This window comes from Canis lupus, chromosome 17, assembly GCF_048164855.1.
Source record: "Canis lupus baileyi chromosome 17, mCanLup2.hap1, whole genome shotgun sequence".
NCBI lineage: Eukaryota > Metazoa > Chordata > Mammalia > Carnivora > Canidae > Canis > Canis lupus.
Window position 1 is genome coordinate 12,322,958 of NC_132854.1, and position 25,653 is coordinate 12,348,610.

At 41.7% G+C, this 25,653-nt stretch overlaps 1 protein-coding gene across 28 annotated transcripts in view; it reads left to right on the forward strand.

The window, feature by feature from the left end:
• Positions 1 to 25,653, forward strand: part of DOCK9 (dedicator of cytokinesis 9) — a 279,300-nt gene that overhangs the window by 60,890 nt on the left and 192,757 nt on the right. For 4 of the 28 annotated variants that reach the window (XM_072782524.1, XM_072782522.1, XM_072782530.1 and 1 more), the window contains exon 1: positions 5,165 to 5,494. The exons of 6 other annotated variants lie outside the window; for them this stretch is intronic. In XM_072782524.1, the coding sequence (XP_072638625.1) occupies positions 5,333 to 5,494 (162 nt within the window). In that variant the 5' untranslated portion in view covers positions 5,165 to 5,332. Of the gene's footprint in view, positions 1 to 5,161; positions 5,495 to 25,653 lie in introns of those variants that run through there. 18 more of the 28 variants (XM_072782519.1, XM_072782528.1, XM_072782533.1 and 15 more) reach the window with 8 other exon arrangements.

Consider the following 25,653-nt stretch of genomic DNA (forward strand, 5'->3'; position numbering starts at 1 on the left):
GGTCTTCTGCCTGTAAAAGGAAGATTCTCTAATTTCTTTTGAGAGACTCTGGTCATCTCTGGAAAACCACTGCCCTCCATTCCATTGAGCCAGTCTGGTTGCTTCCACTCCTATTTTGTCACTCCATGTTTATACCAGCTGTTCAGAGCACCCCACAGGGACGACTCACCTCCCTAATATTCTAGCACCAACATGGAGACACCTGTGTAACTTTGTGTTCTCCACTTTTTTTTTTAAGATTTTATTTATTTATTCATGAGAGACACAGAAGAGAGAGGCAGAGACACAGGCAGAGGGAGAAGCAGGCTCCGTGCAGGGAGCCCTATGCCGGACTCGATCCTGGGACTCCAGGATCACATGCTAAACCTCTGAGCCACCCAGGGATCCCCTGTGTTCTCCACTTTTGAGAACATTTAAATACTAGTTGGCAGGAGACTTGGCTCAAGTATTTTATGTAGTTATGAGTTTAGAGATACATTTTTAACAAAATTAGTTTGTTTTGCCAAGCTGTTGGTGGGGTGTGTGTGTGTGTCTAAAACTCCCGTCTGTGCCATTGCCCCTACTCCCACCTGCCATCTCTCTTCATCTCAAGGTAACTGGTAGCGGCATTTCCAAGTGTTTTGAGGTGGGGATGTTAAATGATGGATAAATTTAGATATGATATAAGTCTCCCTTCTCTCTGACAGACTCGAGGTTTATGTTCCTGAAACATACAATGGTAGGAGAGTTCACTTTTTCCTTATTTTTAAAAAGATCCTTACATATGTAATAACACTTCCTTAATTTCCCTTACTTAAAAAAACAAAAAACAAACGTTTTCTAATGGTCATTGCTTAAAACCTCCACTCCTTCTTCACCAACTATCTTAACTTCCTTTTCTTGTTCCACAAAACTCCCTTTTCTCTTTTTGAATAATCTTTTTACCAATATAAGTAACTTGTAATTTGAGTTTATTAGATCTTAAAGTCTCACATGCTTGAGTTTTGTGTAAGAAATGCTGAAATTTTTAGAAGAACTACCTCACTTTATAACAGGGAAGAAAAAAAAATAATTTGGGGCAAAAGATGGAGGAGACAAACCTTATTGGGCATGTGGTATATACCAGGCCCCATGCTAGACGCTACTTAACTTTGACTATACTGATTGAATATAAATATATAAGGAGTTGACAGGCAAACTTAGATAAGGTTTCTTTGTTCAGCAGAATTCACTGCACTGAGAAATGTACTGTGGACTGTCAGGGATGAAAATAAGCTCTTCTTATGGACTGGACACCCTAATGGCGCTTAAATAGAATGTGATGTATCATTATTATGCAAGATTTTTATTTCAGCCACTATAGAATGGAAAGAATTCCACTGCCTTCCTGGCCTCCTAAGGTAGGACCCAAGGTCTGACCTAGGTAAAAGACTTCTCTCTGTTGGAGATACAATATTCTAGTTTGTAGTTTTAGATTTTTTAGGTGTTACTTCAGATTCTAATTTATGCACACTTTTTTTGAGAGAGTATGAAGCGAATCTACTAGTCAAACTAATTTGACCTTCAGAACATCCTTAAAACAGACAGTTGGCAAGGAGAGAGCTGCAAATGGGAGTGGCAGCTTTAGATGGATATGCTCTGGGGCAGGGGCTCAAAGCTTGAGACCTATTTGCTGGTGGTCTCTGTGGCGAAATGGCTGAGGTTTGTCATGACCACTGGGTGGGGCAGGAAGTTTAGTTTACCCTAAACTTACTGTGTGCAGGCTTTCTGGTGGTTTGTATATAGCACGGAGCCTTTTTCCTAGGTTAAAATGCGCACCCTGAGGGCAGCCCCAGGTACCTCCCATGGTCTGTGGTTTGTGTATTCCTGTGAAGTGGGGTCAGAGCAGAAATCCAAATTATAAATTCATAAGCAAGGTGGCTGTTTTGAGCTATTCAGTAAGTTCTTTGTGAAGTATAAAACAATAGTTGCTGACACCTGCACCCCTCTCCCGTTTTTAGTAACAGCGTTATAGAGATATAAATTCACTGTTGGGGCCACTCCACAGAAGCAGGATGGGCCCTCTCCTTGCCCCCTTATATCCCACATTTGCTTTGGATGTTGTGACGAGGAAGGTGGTGTGAGGAGGTTCATTACTCATGTAGTGAAGCTCTCTGAGGAGAGCAGGGCAGCTCCTAAGCAGGTCCTGATCCTGGTTTGAGATTTCTGTAGTGGTTAGCAGGTGGGGACAGAGTGAGGGTTTGAATTTCCTCCTGGGACAAAGGAGGGAGCCACCTGGAACTTCCTTTCAGTTTGGCCAGATGTGGAACACAAGGGAAAAGAAGAGGGGAAAAGCTTAAAGCTGTTAGTAGTAAGACATCAATAGTAGAGTCAGGCTATTTATTCACAAACCATAGAACTCACCTGTTTAAAGTGTTCAATCCAGTGTTTTTTAGTATATCCACAGACTATATACTGTGCATAGATAGCATATATGTTAGAAACACTGTCCAATTTCTGAACATTTTCATTACTCCTAAAAGAAGTACTGTGCTCACTAGCAATCACTCCCTATTCCCTGGCAACCACTAATCTACCTTCTATCTCTATGGATTTGCCTATTCTGGACTTTCCATTTAAATAGAATCCTATAATATGAGGTCTTTTTGTAACTGGCTTCTTTCATTCTGCATAACATTTTCCAGGTTCATCCATATTGTAGCACACATCATTACTTCATTCCTTTCTATAGCTTAAAAATATGACATCATGTAGACATACCATCCCAGTTTGTCATATTAAAAGATGATTGATGAACACATGAGGGTGAGGTGGTGATAGGAGAGTTGGGTACCATTATTAGGGGAGGAAGGACATGGGTTTGGAGCTCAAGATAGAGACAGGGGTGGACATCTAGCCTTGGGAATTGTGAAAATTAGAGGTCACATTTAAAGATGAGAGAGTAACTGTGATCTCCAAATTGAAATACATACCTGTAGGTAGTTGAACTGGTTGCCAATAGATATCATCCATCTCCATGTCCTCTGATGGAATTCATGGAAGTTATCCTTGTAAACTAATCCCAGATCATTCTGATGCAGAAAAATCAGTGAAACCAAATACACATTTGAATGATTCATTTTGTCATGCTTCTATTAGCATGAAACTCATTTTTGGTTTTATTGAATCCTTTGCTCTAAATATTTTCTGTTGTTTTCTTTGCCCACTAATTTTGTTGGTTGGAAAATGATTAATATTTGAAATTGATATAAGTTGCTCAAATGCTTATTAGTAGCTCCCTAGGAAACATTTATTTTTCCTCTGAATGATTGTTAGGAAATTGTTCTATTCTGTCCCATTGTTTTAAATATTACCTTGAGAGTTTTAAAAGTAATTCAAATAGAATATACTAGCAGCATCACATTTTGCTTGGTTATCATTTATAATCCTTTGTAAAGTTCAAACATAATCTTTTGTATCTTAAATGATATTTCCTGGCTTCTGCATCCAGGATGTCTAAAACAGGTAGTAACAATAATAAATTACGTTTAAATTTTTAGGTGCTATCTTTATTGATATTCAGTGAGCTATTATTTTTTAAGTTGTTTTCCTTGCAGTACAGAAGTTAAGATAGATGGTGAACATTTGGAATTCTCAAGACAGATAATTTAACCCATGTGTCTGGTGTTTTATAGTCTACAATATTGTGTTTCTGTGTAGATGAGTTTCCATGTTATTTATCTGCCAGCATTGTGATGTTACATGAAGACTTGGCTTTTCTGATGTCAGGATTTTGGTGTAATCTTGAACAGTGTAGCTCTGTTTTAACAGAGTTGCTCTTCTGAAGCTGAGTGCTCTAGACCACAGATTATTTTTTCCTGTGGCCAGTATCTTTACTCCTTTGATCTCTGTGGCTGTTAGATAAACCTTGCATAAAAATGCAGGAGAAAGTAGAAGCCTAGGTTTTTGCTTATCTCTGGGGCCTAATAGATATACTAGCCATAAAACCCAGAAATTTGGGATTATGTGACTATTTAGTATTCTCTAAAGATCTGCTTTTGTTACATTATATAGGTTTCTGTTACAAACTCAGGTACTCAGTCATTATAATTCACTCTAACTTTGAAATCTGTAGATAGAAAATGAAAACCATCTGTTGCCTTGTGAAATAAGGAAGAATTCAGAACAGATCCTAAAAGAGCAGTAACTTTTCTCTAGATACATATTGTGGGTGGGAGGGGTTTTCCTGTGTTCATCATAGTCATTTTACATAATTTACTTTTCATTTTTTAGAAGGAAAATGCAAGAGTCAGCTTAGTATTGTGTCAGTGACATGCTTTCCTATGAGCCATCACCAAAGACACCCAGAGGTAGTATAGTGTTACTGAGTTCATTCTGCAGTGGAAGGACCTGGATTACTTATGCATCTCAAATAATAACCTTGTTGACTGTGGGATTTCAGCGTGTGTTTACCATCACGTGCTAGAGCCCTGCTTCAGAAGGTGTATGTCCTAGCCTGATCGGGTAGCGCTTTGTGCATGTTCTCATTTGCATCTTTGGGTACCAGAGATGGGAGAATCGTATTAAGCAGTGCAAACTTGCTAGCCCTCTCTCTGGCAGAGTGGAAGTGGGCAGAAGTCAAGATTGACACAGCAATTTTGTGTTCCCTTGTGATTTGCTGTCAGCAAGCTGTTACCCACACATGCAAAAGGTTGTTTGAAGTGGGCTTATCCATGTTTCCATAGCAGCAGTCATCTTAGTGATTTCTCTCATTTTGGGGCTCCCCCCCTTTTGCTTCTCTGTTCCTCTCGGATGCAAGATTAAACAAACAGCATATTTAGGTCAAGGAAAGAGATGTTTGCTAATATAGATGCTGGGCTAAGCATTCTGGGAGAGTGATTCCTTGCAGCAGATGAACATTCTTTGTGCGTTCCAGCAGCATCTGCAGCAGGGTGGCTGTCTGGCACCATTTTTTCATTTTGGGCAGGTTCTGAGATTCAGAACAATCCTAAGCAAATCACAGGAGCCGGCAGTTTTCCAGTCACCACATGTAAATCTCTGCTTATTTGTTCTTTGGTATTAATAGGGAAGCGATCTACTGGAAAAATGATACTTTAAAGATTTTGGTGCATCCGAGGTGTGTCATCTGGTTTTTGCACCACCCCTCCTGTTTGAGCCTGGATTTTTTTTTTTTTTGTCAGGCAGTTGAGCAGGAGCAGATTCTAGTGCAACAGCTCAGAGCTTCCCTTCTGTTCTGGTGCCGGCACTGCCTGTCATGAAGATGGTACAGTGGGAGCCTGCTCAGAAGAGCCAAGGAAGATGATGTGGAAATGGAGCAGAGATTGCTAGAGATCTGAACATCCACACCTTGGGGATGGGTTGCACTACTAGTGTAATTCTGTTTAAAGGCATCCGCACCGTTTTTGAAAGAAACTGTGCTTATATGTGCAAACAGCAAGGAGAGAATAATGCCCTTGAATATACGGCATACCATTGGACAAAAGAAGATTCAGAACTATTAATCTCCTCCTGTCTGGTAAATGCTGTCTTGCTTCATTAACAAGTAGTTTGGTGATGTTAGAATAAACTTATCTTGACTTATTAAGTAAATGTATTTATTTACTTCAGTATGCTGATATGTCTCTAGCCTGGGTGAATAAATGGGTTAATTAAGTGGCCTTAAGTTTAATTTTGAGGTGCCTGTGTGTATGTGTGAGAGTACCATGCATGGTATTCACCAAAGCTTAAATATGTATAGAGAGAAGCTGGAGTACGATAATTGATTACAGATTAGTTTTCTAAGTTACCTTTATGAGCTTACACGTTCTTGGTATAGTCTCAGAAATAACATATGGCAAAGTATGTATTTAGGGTATTCTAGATTGAACCCTCTGCTAGTGATAGTGAATTATTCAGTTCCTTTACATCTCGGTCTTTTCCTTGGCGAAATTGTCTTAAAAATGGCTTGTGGTCAGTCCTCCCATTTAGAGGGAGGAATTTAAAGGGAGCATGAAAAAAACTGTAATGAGGGTGAGAAAAATATTCATAGTTATATTATTTTAAATCTGACGATTTATAATGTTTTGGAGTGAAGGCTGTTGAGAGTAAAAGGAAGCTTAGTTGACACTTGTGTGTTCTTTCCTCCCCTTATGAGGCACGAGGAGGTGTCGGGTCACAGATGGGTGTGCTTCTCCATGGCCTTCTCACAAATACCAGGCTCGTGAGGAAGCTGCATATGGGTCTCCTCTTTCCTCAGGATGCCTTGCCATTTCTCCTTCTGTTCTTATCACAGTTTTTTTTTTTTTTTTTTTTTTGTCAAAACGAGTGAGAATAACACACGTGGGAGTTTCTGCGTGTGAGTCTGGCCAGCAGCCACTGGGTATGGTGAGGGCGAGGTGTGTGGAAACCCCGAATCCGTTCCTGGTCATTAGGCTGCCATCTGACACGGAGAGGGAGTGCCAGCAGGCCACATGCACCTCGGGATCAGATCAGGTCGCCCCAGCCTTGCCGGCACCCAGGAGAGGATGCATTTTGTAGAGGGTCTTATGTGACATTAGCTCTCAAAACACTCTGGAGGAAGGGAAAGAGAGCATCATTTGAGCATCCGAATGCATTTTGGAAGGCAGTATTATGTGTGGGTTTGGAACTTAAGTGAGGCTGTTTTAACTATTAAATATTTTAAACTCTAATGTATTTTGGAATATGCTTTTGAGAACAACTGGTATCAGAGAGTAGAAGGACTAGCTCATTACAGAGTCTGCCCCATTAGGTATAATCCATAACCCTGACAGCCTGAGGGCTGCTTGGCCAGGAATGGCAACACCTCTCTCATGCTGCCAGCTTCTCCCTCAGGTCTCATGGACCTGTCTTGGGTTAGCCCATCTTTGATAGACTCTGCTTGTTTTTTTTTTTTTCTTTTGTGGCACGAGAGAGTAATAACCTTCCAGGGGCTTTGTTGGCATGCTGGGACAGGATTTTGAAGCACTGCTTCTGTGTGTTGGGTCAGGTGCTCTCTGCCCACCACCCTTGCTTGCACCAGTAGACCGAGAAAGACGTGACTGTGCATATATGTGGCTGCGCTGCTGTGGGTAGGAAGATGCACCCTCTCCCTCCAAACTGCTCTCTCTGCTTCTGTCCTTGACCCTTGACCCTTTCCTTACTGGCAGACAGTGGTCCTTTGAGAAGAAAAGTCTGATGGTCACGCCTCTACTTAGAGTCACATCCAGAATCCTTCCTGTGGCCTCCAGGTCCATCCCTACACACCTGCTGCCCTTGCTTCTCCTGGCCACTCCTCTTTGCTTCTCGCTCTCTTCTTATTCATCACTTCCCTTGTTCTCTCCTGCTGGACAAATGCAGCCAGGCATTTACCTGGTTCATCCCTGGACTCCTGCAGGGCTTGCTCCTGATTTCCCTTTCTCACTGAGGCTTCTTTGACCACTGCTGTAATCTTGTAGCACCCAAGCACAGCCTTCTCTGAATCCCTGGCTTCCTAATAATTATTTTCACCTGAGATAGTTAGTCACGCATAGTAATAGTAGTTAATAGTGTTATTTACCATCCTTAGCAAGAATAAACTTCCATTTTTTAAAAAAAATTTGAACTTTTTATATAAAAATCATTTTAGACAGAATAAAATACCAAAAATAGAGCAGAGGGCCCATATTTCCTTCACAAAGCTTTCCCTAATTTTAACAAATGACAGAACCATAAAGAATAAGCTTTCTGATGGCCGGGATTTTTGTCTGTTTTATTTGCCGTTCTGCCCCAACAGCTGGAACAGTGTGTGAGTTGTAGTAAGTGCTAAGTTAATAAGTGAATTCTGATAAAATGGTTTTATGGTCCTGAACTTTGAACTTGGAGAAGCTGTCGAGAATTTAGATTATAGTCATTTATCCTAAAACCAAAGTCTTTTTTCCAAACATTTTTATAGTTTCCCCTCAAACAATAACTGGGTCATTTTCAGTAATCTCCACTAGAGTTATACTTTTCAACCCTTCTGTCCTGGAGCTGTGCCAAGAAGTTATGTGATTCAAGGCCAAACCTTCCCTGGGTTTGCTGTGGTTATGACTGACAATTGATGATACTGTCCTTGAACAGTATCCAGACTAGCTCTGTTGAAACCTGTCCCATGGCATTGGCATTTGAGGGCCTTCTCATCCTTTGGTGTGAGCCAGCCAAACCCTATCTTAAGGGAATCCTGCCCAGTGGTACCTCCCATGACCCCCCTCTGTGCAAAGGTAGGTTGACCTGCTCTTCAGGCAGATGTGGGCCTGTCAGGCTCCTCCACCTTAGTTAGTAGGGTGGCTACCCTACTCGTGGCTCTGCGTTAACTGTTGGCAGGTCAGAGCTGTATTCACCTGCGCCTTAGAGTATAACCCCCACTCTGGCCATGCAGTGCATACTAAATCTTGTGGAGGAAAAGGAGTAATATTCATGAAGATTAGGGCTTAAGGCCACCCAGTCTTTGAGAGACTCTAAATATCCCAGGTATCTGTCCATGTATCTGAAACCCACATGGAGGGGCACCGGGGTGGTTCAGTGGTTGAGCATCTGCTTTTGGCTCAGGTCATGATCCTGGGATTGAGTCCTGCATCAGGATCCCCTCAGGGAGCCTGCTTCTCCCTCTGCCTGTGTCTCTGCCTCTCTCTGTGTGTCTCTCATGAATAAATAAATAAAATCTTAAAAAAAGAAAAGAAAAATCCACATGGGTGGACTGCTTCATTCTGGCATCAGCAGAATTGCTCCTGAGCTAAGCTTTGTGTTTTTCTCTTGGCTAAACTGAAGGGCATCATAAGAAACATCCTTATGAAAGTGATGTCTGCTTGAGGGTTTTGTTGAGGACATTGCTCCTTTGCTTTTGGATCAGCCGGAGGCATTGCGGTGTAGTGGTTAAGAGTGCCGAGCAGCTGGCTGGCTCAGTTGGCCTAGTGTGCGACTCCTGATCTTAGGGTTGTAAGTTTGAGACCCATGTTGGGTGTAGAGATTACTTAAAAATAAAATCTTAAAAAATAAAACCCTGCAGGGCTTGATCCCAAATCCACAACTTGCTAACTGTGTGACTTTGGGCAATTTACTTAACTGCTTTGTTCTTCAGTTTCATTATTAATGAATAGTGAAATGGATCTGCCTTTAATGAAATGCAGATAATAATGATACTTTCCTCATAGGGTAATTAAATGAATGAATATGTCTAAAGTCCTTAGGATAGTGTTTTATATATAAGTTAGTGCTAATTGTTAGCTATTATCATAATTATTTCTATTTTTTTAGTGTTCTCTTTATGAGGGGCCCTGGAAGTAGACTTTTTCTCTCCATACTCCTAATGGTTGTGCTTTTCTGAAGAACTACTCTGTTTGTATTTTATTTTATTTTTTTTTCTGTTTGTATTTTATATACATTAAGATTCATGTAACTGATCCCAGCCACTTTTTCAGTTGACTGTTAAAGAAAGCTTAGATTTACACATGTGACCCAGTTCTAATAGATATTTAGGCTATTTCAAAGTGATTTTTAAATGATTTACTTATTTGAGAGAGAGAGAGAGGGAGGGAGTGGGGAGAGGGGCAGAGGGAGAGTCTCAAGCAGATGCCTGGCTGAGCAGGGAGCCCTATATGGGGCTCCATCTCAGGACCCTGAGATCATGACCTGAGCAGAAACCAAGAATCGGATGCTTAACCGACTGAGCCACCCAGATGCTCCACTGATTTTTCTTCTTATTGCTCTTAAACTTTGCTTCTTACTTTCCTCTATTACTATTTTATAGCTCTTTCTCATCCACTTATTAAATACTTTTTATCTTGTTTTGTATGTATTTATGTAAATCACTTTAAATCATTTTGTACAAGGCAGAGTATAGATTAATAAACTAATAGAGAACTTCAGAGTGAAGAAAAAGCATTTGTATGATCATTAAGGTTGTCTCTGAACCAAAAATCAGATGTGTCTAGTGCAAAGTTTAGCTTTGCAAGGCTGCAGCTGTGGGATCTTGTATAGGAAGGTTCTTTTTATATCTAAGTGGCATGAATCAGCTCCGTGGTGGATAGGATACTGGGAAATGGGCTTATCTGACATCTGGGGCCAACTGAATTTCAATTATACCATACCTAAATTTTGACCAGTAATCCTACCACAGTGGAGGGGCAAGGCTGAGTTAGGATGGTCTCTATTTCCCAAGTATAGATTTTTCTTAACATCTCCCTTTTCTAAGTAGTTGAAAATATTAGTTCAGCTGATTCCAGAAACAACCTTGAATGCTTCTGTGTGCTGAGCTCTGGGCGTACAGAAGTGAGGAGGATGCTCAAGGCCCCATCAAGGAAGGGCCAGCAGAACTCACAGGGCCTGTCAGAGGGCATGAATGCACAGTTTAGCCCTGTCACCTTCCGTGAGCATGAGCTGACATCATATACCTGTAAATCCCCTTTTTCCTTGTCTGTGAGGGTTTGCGATGGGCCCAGCTTTCTTGAGCAGGACTTGACCTAGTTTTACTCAAGCCAGTAATATAATATTCCCCTCTCTTACCATGTCTGTGGAAGACGTGAGGAGCTGTGGGGTATTTCTTTCTGCACCATTCTGTCTTTCACCTATTGTAAAGGGAGTGGAAGAAATTGCTCACTTCTAGCCCTGATGGCAGCTAGGACCCTGTCAGCAGCCTCATGGCAAGCAGTCATGAAGGCAGACTGTTGGAAGTCACAAGGGGAGGAAACAAACTTTCTGTCTTTAATTTTTTTTTTAAAAGATTTTATTTATTATTTTGACACAGAAGGAGCACAAGTAGGGAGAGGAGCAGAGGGAGAGGAAGAAGCAGACTCCCTGCTGAGGAGGGAGCCTGACTTAGGGCTCTGAGATCATGGCCTGAGCCCAAGGCAGATGCTCAACCGACTGAGCCACCCTGAGCACCCCAGTCTTCCATTTCTTTTGTGATGTGATGGGGTAATAAGGGATAATTTTACCCATTGTAAATTAATATTTAATTTTTTTGCCTCCTTAAAGCTGTGAAGTTTTTCATTCTTTTTAATTATAAGATTTGCTGCATGTCTTCAATTTGTTCTCAGCCTTTATTACAGTATAGAATTTTATCAGACGACTGTAGTCACTCCAGGCTCAATAGTCCTTCTGAATAGAAGACACCTATTGTCATATGTGCACTTTGCAGAGGGAATAGAGTTGGAAGGCAATATGCTGTCTGGCTTATAAGAGCCTGCAGTCCTGCTTGTGCATGTCTGTATGTCTGTTTGGAGGTAAGGATGGGGACGAAGGGAGAGGACATAAGTGATGAATCTGTAACAAGTGATAAGTGAAAAATTGTTTAATACCTGTCAGGTTGACACAGAGGGGAAAGTGAAGGCTGGATCTTGATTATTTTAGGTGTGCCCTCATAACTTTTTCTTGCACTGTTGAGAACTGTCTTGAGGTATAAGAAAGCAGAAACCTGCGTGGCTGCCTTCTGGAACACTCCTCTGGTTCTGGGTCTGATCACTGGACTGTGGCTTTTGATAGGCTCTGTTTTCCATTTTATTTCTAATATCCTTCCTAATGATGCCCAGTGGGTTTTGTTTTTGTTGCCTATTTGGATCACAGCAGTAAATTGGAGATGTTTTCAAGGAATAGTCAAGTCTGCTTTGATTCCTAGATCCATTTCCTGCATCTTGAGATTGCACTGCTTCGTTGAGGCTGCTTTTTGTAAGTGCAGCCAGCATGACTAGCATGGAAGAGTATTTATTGCACCTTTCCCCAATGCTTTATTAAAGTTTCCCATATTATTAATATGTATTAAATTTCAAACAGGTGATTAACATTCATTGTAGATGCTAAGCATGCTGTGTTCAGTTCATAGAGGTAACCACCGATTTAAACATTTTGAGACAAAACCTGGAATTTCATCCATCCAGAGCATTTGTTCATAAAAAATATGTAATTGTTTTGAGTTGCTGTGGACTAAATTGTGTCCCTGTCAAAATTCATATGTCGAAGCCCTAGCCCCCCAATGTGACCGCATCTGGAGTTGCGGTCTTTTAGGAAGTAACCGAGTTAAATGGAATCCTAAAGGTGGGGCCTCCATCTAATAGGGCTATGATCTTACAAGAAGAGTAAGAAACTCCTAACTCTCTTGCCAGGTGAGCACACAGCAAGAAGGCAAACTGTCTGCCGCAAGCTAGGGCAAAGGTCTTCACCAGGTACTGACCTTGCTGGCATCCTAACATTAGACTTCAGCTTCCAGAACTGTGAGAAAATAAATTTCTGTTGTTAAGCCACCTGGTCTGTGGTATTTCTGTTGTTAAGCCACCTGGTCTGTGGTATTTTGTTAGGGCAGCCCAAGGTAATACATAAGTATAATAAGCATGTTATTTTGTTATATACTCTATAACTAGCTTTAAATCATCTCCACAATATATCACAAATATCTTTCCATGTTAATAAGTATACATTTATGTCTCAGTGGCATCATTTCATTGTATGGATGTATCTTGGTCCATTTCAGGCTGCTATAACAAAATGCCATAGACTGGATATCTTATAAATAAAAACATTTATTTCTCACAGTTCTGGAGGCTGAAAAGTCCAAGAGTCAGGCATCCACAGATTTGTTATCTGGTGAGGATCCATTTCCTGGCTCCTTGAGAGAGATCTCATGTAACTTCACATGGAGAGATCTCATGTAACTTCACCACTGGATATCTGTGGGGTCTCTTTTAAAAGAGCACCTTAATCTCTTACAGATTATAAAAGGGCTTCATGAGGGCTCCACCCTCACCTCCGAAAGCCCTCACCTCCACATACCATCTCATCAGGAATTAGGTTTCAACCTATGCATTTTGAGAGGACACAAACATTCACATTGTGATATGTGACATTTTGTTTAATGTGTAACCACTGTTTCACTATTCTGTTTTTCTTTGCTATTCTGTTTTTTTCTATCCTTGCCTATATGCTTTAAACATTTGTCAAACTGATTTTTAGACCTGGATTAGCCAGGTCAAAGTATATTTGCTTTTTAAAGAATTTGGATATATGTTTAGCCAGATTGCCCTCCAGAAAGTTTATTTTGAGATTTTTTAAAAGTTGAAGACAAGAAAATTTGTTTTCTCTCCTTGTGATTTCAAGATGTCTGCCTTCCTTGCTGCTCTTTGTTAAGCTGTTGATGGCGTTATCTATGAACAGAGTAACATTGCCTTAGATTGCTGTATACTTAGGCCAATAACATGGTTAAAACAGGGTTCAAATTAGCATTAATTTTGCCTTGACTGCTGGAAGCATGACCACTAACATTTTTAAATATCCCAGGAGAATTCTGAAATGTTCCATTGTGGGGGCTGGAATGTGTTTGTTCTGGGAGGTCTTCACCCTTTTAGAGTTGGTAGCTATTTCTTAGATATTAAAGAAGAAAGCAGCAGAAATACTGAGTAGAAACAGATGAGTAAAGCTATTATTGCTTTTGTTCAAGTCTTACTTTTTAGATATTCAAAGTAGCTGATTTATGTTTCTCCCACAGACTTAGTGAGAAGCAACATCTCTTTTGCTTTTTAAAAGTAACATTGTCTTTCATATTTAGAACATAGAATTATTAGAGAAAATTTAGAGACTATAGAGGAGGATATAGAGGAAAATTAAAATCAACCACATTCCCACAACCTAGAAATAATTACAGCTTATAACAGGTGGTGAGTGTTTTCTAGTATTTTCTCTGCTTATGCAAATATAAAAATGGTATAATATTTCATAAATAATTCCTGATGCCTTTTTTTTTTAAAGTTTTTTTTTTTTTTTAAAGTAATCTCCACACTCAATGTGGGTCTCCAAACTCTGAGATCAAGAGTCGCATGCTGCACCAACGGAGCCAACCAGGCACCCTTCCCACTTACTTTCTTATGTCCATTTTCTTATGCCCATAACGTTCCACTAAAACACTAGTATGTACATGTGCATAATATTCTGTTGTAATGTATCTCCTAGAATTTATTTAAATACTTCTTTGTTTCCAGGCACTTAGGTTATTATACATTAAATTTATGTAGGACATCTTTACTCAAAAATCTTTCTACGGATCTTTAATATTTTCAGAGGCTAGATTCATGAACATGCACTTTACTAAGGCAAGAATGAATTTTTAAAAGTTCCTTTAAGGCATATTGTTTTATTGCTTGATGATTGATCCCATTTACATTCCAGCAGCAGTAAATATTCATTTTTTTTTTTTAAGATTTTATTAGAGAGGGAGAACATGAGTGTGTGTGTGTGTGGGGTGGGGTGGGGTGGGGACTTGGCAGAGGGGAAGGGTCAACCAGACTACATACTGAGTGGGGAGCCCCGTGCAGGGCTCCATCTCACTACCCCAACATGACTGAAGCTGAAATCAAGAGTTGGATGTTGACCTGACTGAGCTACTCAGGCACCCCCCAGTCTTGTTTTATAAATGATTGCCACCATCATTTTTTGCCATTTTGAGAAACAAAGATACAACTTTCAAGCTCCAAATCTTTTGTCATATCTATTTCAAGTATTTCTCCATTTTGTCATTTGCCTTTTGATTACGTTCTTTATAGTACTTGTGTTACTAACAGGAGTTTAAATGTATGCGATAAGTGTTACTATCTTTTCCTGTGATTTTTCCCATTGCTTTTATGCTCAGAAATTGTTGCTTATCTCAAATCAGATATTCATCAATATTTTCTTTTGGAATTATTTACTTGTTTACTCTTTGGCTTTTTTGTCTGAGGGTCCTGTCACCTGTTTTTATAAACAAAGTTTTATTGGCATAGCCACACTTATTTGTTCATATGGATGACTGTTTTCACAGTAGCATGGTTGAGTAGTTGTGGCAGAAACCTGTAATATTTAGTAGCTGCCTTAAAATATTTATTAGCGGGCCCTTTATAGTTTACTGACCTCTGCGTTAGTTACTCTAGAGTATATTCAGTTATATAGTTGAGGACCTAATTTGATTCCCTCCTTACCCCCAACACTCATTTTTCCCAGTCCTGTTTGTTTAATTCATTCATTCCTTACTCACTGATTTGTGATACTGTCTTTATTATATTTTATGTTGCTTTACATACAGCCTTTATTTTGGTACCACTCTATGTCCATATAATTCAGTTGCAATTTAGTAAAAATTAGAAGTGAGGACATTTAGAGAGAGAAACACGAATTCTACCTTTTTAAGGTAGAATAAATAGGCTATCCTCCATAAGTTGTTGAATTAAGTAGTCTTATAAACATGTTTTGGTAAAGATTCACTCAGACTGCAGAGCTAAGGGTTAAGGTTTGAATGTAGTTAAGTATTGTCATTTTGTTTCCTTGTGAACGAGTCTGTTCATAAAGCAGATCAGGCTTGTCTTTGTAAGGACTCTCTGGTGCATTTTGATGAAAGATGAATTCCAGTGTGGCAGCTGCATCCTCAAGTAACCTTGATTTGAATCTACATATTTTCTTTTTCCGGTCTTTGCTAACAAAAGGAGTCCCAGCAAAATATAAGCAGAGGTACTACTAGAATCTCCAAACCAAGTGTGTTCCTGTCTACAGGAAATACATTTGTATCTTAATAGATGGAGAGTAGGTTCCAGCTTTCCTGTTCCATGTTATGTGAATTCTAAAGATAGTTTTCCTCCTTACCCTCATTTTCTGTATGTGCAGAGGTGTGGGTATGGGTGTGTCTATGTGGGATGTATGTGTGCCTGTGTGTTTGTTTATGTGTGTGTGTATTTTTTATTGTTACCTCAGTCCTGGAATATTGGATAAAGGAGTACTTTTTTCAGATGTCAATGAACAATCAAAGCCTTTATCTTAGGATGCATTTCAATAAACATCTGTTTCTCTGCCAAGGAAACACCCGTATCCTAGGGACTGAGGTAGATGTGACCTGTGAACCTAAGCAGAGGGAGGATGTGGAGCTAGGAGCTGCTTGATAGGTTTTTTTCTTCTCTCTGGAGTAGATTCTGTCTCTACAGAGTCTCTGTGATGAGAGTTTGCTTACAGAATGCTAAGATGTAGACTTGGTGGCAGTCCTGTAGGCTACATAGTTGTGCCTTATGCACTTTTGGTATTCCTTGTATGTTTTCTAGACTGATGAAATAGACAACAGCATCATCGAAGAATCAGTCTTACAAATTACTGTTACTTCTCTCTCTATTGTTGAAGAGCAGTCAGAAAGAACTCTGAAACCTTTTCTTTTTTTTTTTTTTTTAATTTTTATTTATTCATGATAGGCACACAGTGAGAGAGAGAGAGGCAGAGACACAGGCAGAGGGAGAAGCAGGCTCCATGCACCGGGAGCCTGACGTGGGATTTGATCCCGGATCTCCAGGATCGCGCCCTGGGCCAAAGGCAGGCGCCAAACCGCTGCGCCACCCAGGGATCCCTCTGAAACCTTTTCTTTGTTTTTTTTCCCTAGAACTATAGAAAGAACTATTTCCTCTACTCACAACACTTCTGAAAACAAATGTGTGGGTTTCCCCTGTCCCCCTCACATTAAATGATTTGGGCACTAACTACCTAGAGTGAGTATAGACTCCAGAGGTTGAGGGCTCAGTCCCACAACGTTGCCCCCATTTCAGATGTTGGTCTGAAGTCCCAGTTTGTCACCTGTGCATCTGATTCACCAGCTGTAAATCTGGGGTTCCTGTGACCCCTTCCTTGGGTTTGATAATTTGCTTAGAAATCCTCACAGAGCTCAGGAAAATACTGGTTAATTATAAAGGATATAATTCAGAAACAGTCAAATGGAGGTGATGCATAGGACAATGTATGGGCAAGGGATGTGGGGCTTCCATATCCTCTCTAGGCACATCACACTCTTGGACCCTCCATGTGTTCACTGACCCAGAAGGTCTCAGAACTCCTTCATTTAGGGAATTTATGGAGGCACCATTATGTGGGCATGATTGGTCATTGGTTAATGAACTCCATCTCCTGCCTTCTCCCCTTCCTCAGGTTGGGGGGCTGATCTGGAAGGTCCAACCTTTTTATTTTTTTTAAGGTCCAACCTTTTAATCGCTTGGTTGGTTCCTCTGGCAGCCAGCCAGCCTCCTGGAGTCACCTTGTTAGCTTTTTAGAAGCTTTGTACCAGAAACAGGGGCAGAGACCAAATATATATTTATTATGTTACACCTCCTCTTCTTTTCTTTAATTTTCAAATATTCATTGGATGCCTCCTAATACAATCTGTGCTCTCAGCCAGTTGGAGTTCCAGAGCAGGATACAAACTGTCATGGGAATGAGCATAGCTATCATAAGAAAATCTGAGGCACTCCTAGCTCACCTTTGGGACAGAGTCAGGTGGAGGTGATGTCTAACCCGAGTTTTGAAGGAAGAGAAGAATGTACTAGGTGAAAGGGTAGGAGAGGGACATTTCTGCCAAGGAAGCAAAGACCGAGGGAAGGAGAGCTGAGGCCTCCTTTGCTGCTAGTAATTAATTCCACAAGGCTGGAGATGGCTTATGGAGCCAGAGGACAATTGTGGGAATACATTGGTGACCCCTGGGCTAGAGAGGTAAGCAGGGATGAGATTCTGGTGGGGCTTTTGGAATTTTATTCCGATGTTAGAGGGGAGCCATTTATTGAAAGTTTTAGACAAGAAAAGACATGGTCAGATTGATGTTTTAGCAAGATCACTCAGACTGCAGAGTGAATGATGGGATGGAGAAAGAGCGGTCTGAAGATGGGACCACTGAGGAGGGGGTCCTTGCAGCAGAGTAACAGGTGATGTTGGCCTCATTAAGATAGATGGTGGTAGAGATAGAGAAAAGTGTCTGGATTTAAAAGAAAGTTAAATCTAGAAGAGAGAGTGAGTCCGGGGAAGGGGTCAAGAGTGTTCAAATGTTTGCCTTGGGCACCTCTGGGCCATCTACTGAGTGGGGAACCATGTTGAGGAAATGAGTTTGAGGGAGTTGGGATGGAGAGGAGGATTTTGGTTTGAGGTGTCCTTAGTGTGAGGTTAGATATGTCAGAATGGAGTCATCTTTAGATCAGGGGGCCATGACTACCGAGGCTATAGGTAGAATTGTGGGTTCCAGCAGGGTAAGGATGGCATGGGAATGGATGGGGTCTCCTGGTGAGAGTGCCCTGGGAAGTACAAAGGAAAAGGAGCTGGACTACCTGTCTGGAGTTGAGTGGTCAGGGGGCATGGAGGATAGCCTGTTTGCATTTGGAAACAAGTATAGCCAGGGCTTGAAGAGTTTTGCCTTCTCAGCACAACAGACTTTCATTTTTTTTTTTTTTTTAAAGATTTTGTTTATTTATTCATGAGAGAGAGAGAGAGAGAGAGAGAGAGAGAGAGAGGCAGAGACACAGGCAGAGGGAGAAACATGCTCCAAGTAGGGAGCCCAATGTGGGGTTCTATCTCCGGACTCCAGGATCATATCCTGGGCCAAAGGCAGGTGCTAAACCACTGAGCCAGGGCTCAAATTAAGTATCAAATTAAATTTCAAATTAACTGTCCTTTTTGCTCTTTGGAAGGGGCTTCTACAGTGGAGTGAGGAAACAGTGGATCACTGATTAAAGCCATCCTGCTTTACCTCCTCCCTTCCCCCTCTTCCATCAGAACAGCTGACACCGGAGTCTTCCCTCATTATCATGCACTCCTCTAAGCTCTTTTTGTCTATTTACTTATTTAATCCCTAGGACAACCCAAGAGGTAGATACTCTCCTTACCTTTATTTTATAGATGCGGAAATGGAGGATCCAAGAGGAAGGTAAATATTGTCTAAAGTCATAGTGAGCAGCACAGCCAGGATTCAGACCATTTAGTTCAGAGCCCTGTGCTCCTCACTGTGATACCCTAGAGACCTGCCTTTCAGTATAACAAACATAACCCTTAAGGTGAAGTCGTGATGGGATGTAGAAAAGTGCTCAGAAATGAATGAACCCCACAGTGGTGGAAGAGCGAGAAAAAGATGAGACAAAGATGAACTGGGAGCCCAGTCTAGCTTGGGAGACATTAGTAGAAAAAAGGACTGATTTTCATAAGAGATCAAGGGTGTTGTGGACCGGTGACCAGGGGCGATCGGGAAGGATTGGAGAGAAGGTGGCATCTGAGCTGGGTTTGAAAGATGAACACAAACCCTGAAGGGGCTAGGGTATAGGCATGCCTGGGGTGGATCTGCATCAATCAGAAGGGAAGAGTGAGTGTGCAGGGAAGGAAGAGAAGCTCAGAGCTGTGTGTGGGATGAGGTGGCCAGTTCCTGAAGAGCTGCTTTGTGTGCCCAGCACCCCATGTTCCAGTCTGGAAGCCTGTGGAGCCACTGCAGGATATTTTAGGCCATCCTCGTGTCAGAGTGGGCTCAGAGTCAGAAAGGAAGAGAAAGGAGGCAGGGGGACTAGGGGTGAAAGCTCTGAGCTTCCAAGCAAACCCTCTCTGATTGAGGGGATGGGGGGAAACAGTTAGACTGGATCAATGTTTTATAGAGCTAGAATTTGCTTGACTGTTGCATGCTGGAAGTGGGTGAGGGAGCAGGAATAACAACACCTGGTCTTCTGACTTGGGAGGTGGTGATGCCATGAATCAAATGCAGGCACCCCAGGGGCGGGGAGAGGTCTCAGTGCAGCTGGTGTGAGAGCAGAGGAAGGAGAGATGATCAGCAGTTCACTTTGGGTCTTGCTGAGTTTCGAATGCCCAAGGAACCTTCAGGTCAGAGACAGATCCAGCTTTGGGAGGACCCTGAAACATTTACAACATAGAGCCCCTCTTTCAGAAAACTAACAGAAAATTACAAATACCAAGTTAGGTGCAGGACCTTGGGTGGGGCCTCTGCCTGCTAGAAGGGGTCCTGAAGCTTAAGCCTTGTTAACTTCTGGTGAGCCTACTCCTGCATCCTGGCAGATGTCTGAGGTCTCCTTCCCTGTCCCTGACTTCCCAGATGTCAGGAAGTCCCCGGGTTCTTCTCTCTGAGCCGTAGGCTGGTCGTCATCTTGTTAAGACTGTTAGAGCTAATTAAAATTAATCCAGGCGTTATCTCCATGTGGTGTCTAGGAGACCCCTGCTGCACCTTTTGACTTCCTGCTTTCACTGTCTTCCTATCACACAAAAGAAACAGAAAGAAAAAGCCACAAAGTGCTTTTATGGGTCAAGGGGTTGGGTTTATTATCCCTATCCGGGACCAAAAGAGGATAACAATATGAAAATATATTCTACTTGGATTATCAACAGGAACTGGAAGCCGTGTAGACAGTGAACTGTTAACATGTCCAGCTTTTCCTGTGAAGAAAGAGTTCTGGGGAAGTATTTTACCTGTAGCCTCTTAGAATAAAACCTTTTTTTTTTTTTTTTTTTTTAAATAAAACCTTTTAAACCAGCTTTATGTGGTTTCCTAACAGGGATTATTAAGTGGTTTCATAATAGCTGGCAAATGTAAGGCATAAGACAGCACATAATTCTCCCAATAATACTTACAAAATGAGTTTTGTAGCATTAAGATGGCAGTGGAGAACAGAACTCTAGAATCATTGTTTAGTCTGTGTCTTTGATAACTCCAGCTGAAAAGCCTTTCCTTGCAGGGAGGTGGTTGCCGACACTGCCAAGGACTAGGTTATGTTTGGGCAAAATGGTGTCCGCCCTTCTCCTGCTGTGTGTGGCCTGTGAAACCCCCACTACGGCCTTTATCCTTGGGGTGGCCACCTGCCTTCCCTAACCTTCACTGTTCCAGAATCCACTCCCACTTCCTTTTTCTGTTATTCCCTGTGTGTGAATGATCTCAGCTAGATGTTGGGCTCTTATCTGATTAAAACATTCACACATAGTATAAATAGCTGGCAATTATATCTGCCAGAGGGTATTTGCACTTCAGAGGGGAGTTTGCTAACTAAGGGTAGCACTGAAGGTGATGATGGAAGATTTGGGAGCAGCTTGTCATTTATTTCCAAACTGTGGAGTTAATGGGATTTGGATGCCAGTGAGTCTCTGAGTTTGGGTTTTGTTTTGATTATAGAAGGAGAATACTTTTACCTCATTTTTCTTTCTTTTCCAAGCAGGGGAGTTTTCTCTGTATGGTTATCTAGAGCAAATTTCAAATGTTTAATTGGGGGAGGCCTGAGATTTTTAGTGAGGGCCTTTTTTTGGTGTGTCTTGCCACCTGCCAGCCATCCAAGTTACTCTCCCAAGCTCCCAGAAAGATGAGCTTGGGCATCCAGCACCTCACTTTGGAAAGATTGGTTCCTGCTCTTGTGTGCTGAAAAGATCTGCAGATTGCATTACGGGGCCCCAAATCATGGGGCCTTGTAAAGAAAGAGCACTAAGAGATTTTCTCATTCGAATCTGTCACCTGCTCGCACTCTGAGTCTGTGTTTAGAACCAAGTGCTGCGTCTTGAGAAGGACATTTCAGGGCAGGAGAAAATCCAGAGAAGGACTATTAAAAGGCCTAGTGCATATTTATAAAAAAGTCGGTAGGTAGAAGCCTCTTCTATGTGTGTTCCCTCCCAGAGCATTAAGGTCAGACCAGGGCATCCTGCTTTTATAAATCTGATTTGAGGAGTCCAGTGGGATGGGGATCAAAGACATGAAGAGCCCTGAACGTTTTAGCCACGCTTGGAAAGTGGTCATCCTTGTCTTATTTTTGTTTTCTCTTTTCTACTTACTGGAGTAGGATTTTACCGGTGCTTCTTTGCCAAATTGATACACGCAGCCACGTCTGGGAACTTTGGTGCAAAGAGTTAATGCTGAATTTGTTTTCCCTTTTTGGCCTTAGAATTCAATCACCTTTTAGAATGAGCTATTGTGGAAGAGAAGGATGCAGCCTGGCGCCCAAATCCTACTCTTGTGAACGGTGTTTTAAAACAACAGATGCATGGTTATCAAAAATGCTGGGCATCGTCCAAAGGAAGAGCAGTCAGTAATGCTCTTAATTTTGAAAACAGGGATTCCTGGGTGGCTCAGCGGTTTGGCGCCTGCCTTAGGCCCAGGGCGTGATCCTGGGGTCCCGGGATGGAGTCCCACATCGGGCTCCCTGCATGGAGCCTGCTTCTCCCTCTGCCTGTGTTTGTGCATCTCTCTCTCTCTCTCTCTCTGTGTCTCTCATGAATAAATAAAATCTTAAAAAATTTTTTTTTGAAAACAACTTCTAGTTGCATCAGAACATTCAAACCTTTTTCATTCTTTATAATTCTAGTTGCTCTCTGTTAAAGGAATGTAAAAAAATGTAAAGAAAAACGTTGAGGATAAGCTTTAATACTGCTTGATGTTGTCTGAACTGCAACCCCTGACATGTAGGACTTGGCTGGGCCCAGGCAATTAGAGAATTCGGGAGAAAGCCACACAGTCTTGAAACAAGCAAGAGAGTTTATCGTGTAAGAATTCCTTCTATTGGGAAATGAATTTTTAAAAACTCTTAAAGCTATTTTTGCTTTTCTTATTAAAAAATGTTGTTTTGTTATCTTCTCTTTGGCCACCTTCTAGCATATGTGTGTGTTTATATGTGTGTTCATAAGCTGCTCCTACAGATTCTGTTCCAGGGCACATACCCACCCTCTGAGTCTGTTAACAAAATTAATGAGTTGGAGAGATTGTTGAAGGAACTCAGGGAACTGCCACGTTAGATTTTCAGAGTACTTAGGCCACTTATTTACAAAATAAACAATGTTTGAACTTCTGATTGCAAACTTTGAGTTTGGGTTAGGTCTTCTTATCACAAAAGTAAAAGGGGGAGTTGATGCATATCTTTCTTTGACTTCCTATCTACCCTGTTATCTGTAGTTAGATGATTTATATCACAAAACTGTGATTCTAAGGTTTCCTCCCTTCTTCCTTCCTTCTCCCCCTTCACCCTCCAGGGACATTGTGGCTGACTTTCCCCATCACCCCCTCACCCTGTGTTTGGGATTATAAACTGATTTTAATAAGAGCCCTAAAGATGGATCTGGCTGCTTCGATCCATAAGCAAATATGGATGACTTTGGATTGTTCAACATGAAGGCCAGCCTGCCCCATCTCAGAGAGTAGACTGAATGATCTAGAGGAGCTGTGAGTTTTCGTGGATTATTAGCAGCTGGGGAACTTCCCTTTAGAGAGTGTTGTTTCTGTATTGGGTATGAGAGAGATTTGGGAAGAGCCCACTTGGGAGGGGGTTAGGAGGCCGCTCTAGAAGGAGGCAGTGCTGACCAAGACCATGCTCCCTGAATCACACATCTCCTTCTTTATGGATTTTACCAAGTTTCTTGGGTTGGAAATTCTGAAATATTTTGGCAGCTTGGCTTGGGACTCTGCCTGCGTGATTCAGATGGAAACCGAGGCCAGGAGTGCTGTAAGTGCATTTGAGGTTAAAAAGGACCTTCAGGCTCTCATCACATAATTGGTGACAGACTTTTTCCATTTGTCTGTCTGCCAGGACAAATGATCAGCCCTTCATTGATACCCTGAGCGGGGAAGCACATTGAAACCATGAAGGTGGGTGGTTCCTACCTTTACGGTCTCCTGCTTCAGTTAGTGAGATGAGACTTGTATGCAGGGGTGTGTGCATGCCCCGGCCTTGTTACACCCTATGTGGCTTTTCTCTGTGATGCACCCCCTCACCCTTGCCCTGTTCTTTCACCATCCATCCAGGTCTCGTGTTAGCCGTTCTCATCTGTGTCTCACTCACAGAGGGCCTACTATGTGCAAAGGAGAAATAGAGTTTGTCAGGGTGGGCACATCCAGGGTGTTTCTGGTGTGTAGCATACCTTGGAAAAGTAGACTAGCCTCTGCCTCACAGTCTGAGAAACTCCTTGGGGCTTTTGCAAAGAGGATTGTGGGGATTTAGCAGGGCTTTATTGTGTTGGCAGAGTGTAGGCTGGGGAGATACCACACCTAGGCAGAGCAAGCTCCTCCCTGTGAGGTTAGAAAGTAGTATGTTTCTTACATGGAAGTGTTTTCTGTGATATAACAAAGATACACAAAATCTGGGGTATTCCTGACCACTCAGAACTTTACATTCCATCCTGATGAGTTGTGAATCAAAAAAGCACAGAGAAAGGAAAGTGCATTCCCAGGAAGAAACCCTAGAAGCTGAGCATGGTAAACCATGCAAAATAGTCTAAGGACAGAGAGGTGGCCCTATGGATGGAGTGTTGAGAGGGTGATGGAGGATGTTGGAGGAGTGGAGGATGCCTTTGTAACAAGTCGGGAGCATAGAATCATCTATGGAGGGCCTCAGCTAAGTGAGTTTGCTGTCTTGTTCTCTAAGATGTGTGGCATCCTCAGTGACATGGGCAGAACTTTCCTCCCTCCAGTTTGAACAGGTATATTCTAGAGTAAGTGCTCCATATGGGCCTCTTTTTCTGTTCAGAGATTGTAGAAAGGGGAACACACATCTTTTTTTGTTTTCTTTCTGTTAAGCCATCTGAGAAATGGGTACAAATTGCGCTTAGCACAGATGGAGTCTCTGGGTTTCAGGAAACTCAAACTCATTTTTTTTTTTTTTTTTTTTTTTTTGTGGAATGCTTGTGCTGTTAGCTTTACCATTGGTAGAACAGTTTATTTCCAAGTTATTATTATGATAAAATGTAAAAAAATTACCTTGGAAATTAGGCAGTGTGGTCACAGTCATTCTTCTGTAACACAACAGCCTGTGACCAGAGTGGACAGAGTTTGACCTGCCTGCTTAATGAGTCACCCTTTCCTCTTGTGGATTTGTATTAGATTATTTCTTCCAGGTCAGAAATTCTTTGGTTTTGAAATAGATTGTTGGAAGATAGATCGATCAATCAAAGCATGGTCCAGTTGGAGTACGGGGTAGAAATAGATGAAAAGTTAAGTAGATAGGTAATGTTAGTCTTGATCTCAACTCAGGATAACTTTAGAAAGTTTAAGTCAGCTATTGGTGAATTGCTATCTGTACTCAGGATCTGGAAAAAGATGTGTGATTACTGTCATAGTAGTTTTGGTTTGCACCATGGATACAGTGTGTGTGTATTAGGGGTGGTGGTGGTGGTGGTGGTGATTATTAGTATCACCTGTGTTGCTCAGGGCTGCGTCCTGGAGGAGCATCTTCTTAGGTGATGTCATTCACTTTGATTGTTTTAACTACCATCTGCTGATTCATGGTCTCCCACCATATCAGCATTTGAGTAGTTGCCATGCATTTATGGCCACGGGACATTTTCTGCTTAAAACCCTTTAATGGCTTCCCATTTAGCTCAGGCTAAAACACAAAATCCTTAATACATCTATCAGTGTATCTGCACTCTGCCCACCTTACCAGGTTCAGCATGTGCTGTTCTTCCCTGGACCTCTGCACTAAAACTGAGTGGTTTTTCAGCTCCCCAAAAGGGGGCAAGTTCTTTTGTGCCCCAGAACCTTTGCATATACTTTCACCCCCAACTCATACCAATTCAGCCATCCTTTATTTGAGTTCACTCATCCTTCTAGCCACAGTTTAGGAATATCTTCCTTAGAGAAGGCTCTTTGGACCCCAGGTTGGTTAAGCACCTTCCTCTTTTCTTCTAGTGTAATTTTGTTGCTAGTTGCTTTCTGGATGATTCCATAGTGAGCTCTGGGTATGCTTGTAGAAACTGTGGGCAGTCAACAGGTCCCCTGATCTCCTTCCCAGCCTACTTGGTGGCATATATGATGAACCCCTGTAATGTACTCACTTAAAACAGTACTCTGGCATTAGCTTTATATGAATGAATGCTGTTAATAGAATGTCTGTAGATAAAGGTCCCCCTGGGAAAAGATGTTTCTGTCATGGTTGGACTTGGTGACATGCACATTGACCCCCATGGTGGATAATCATT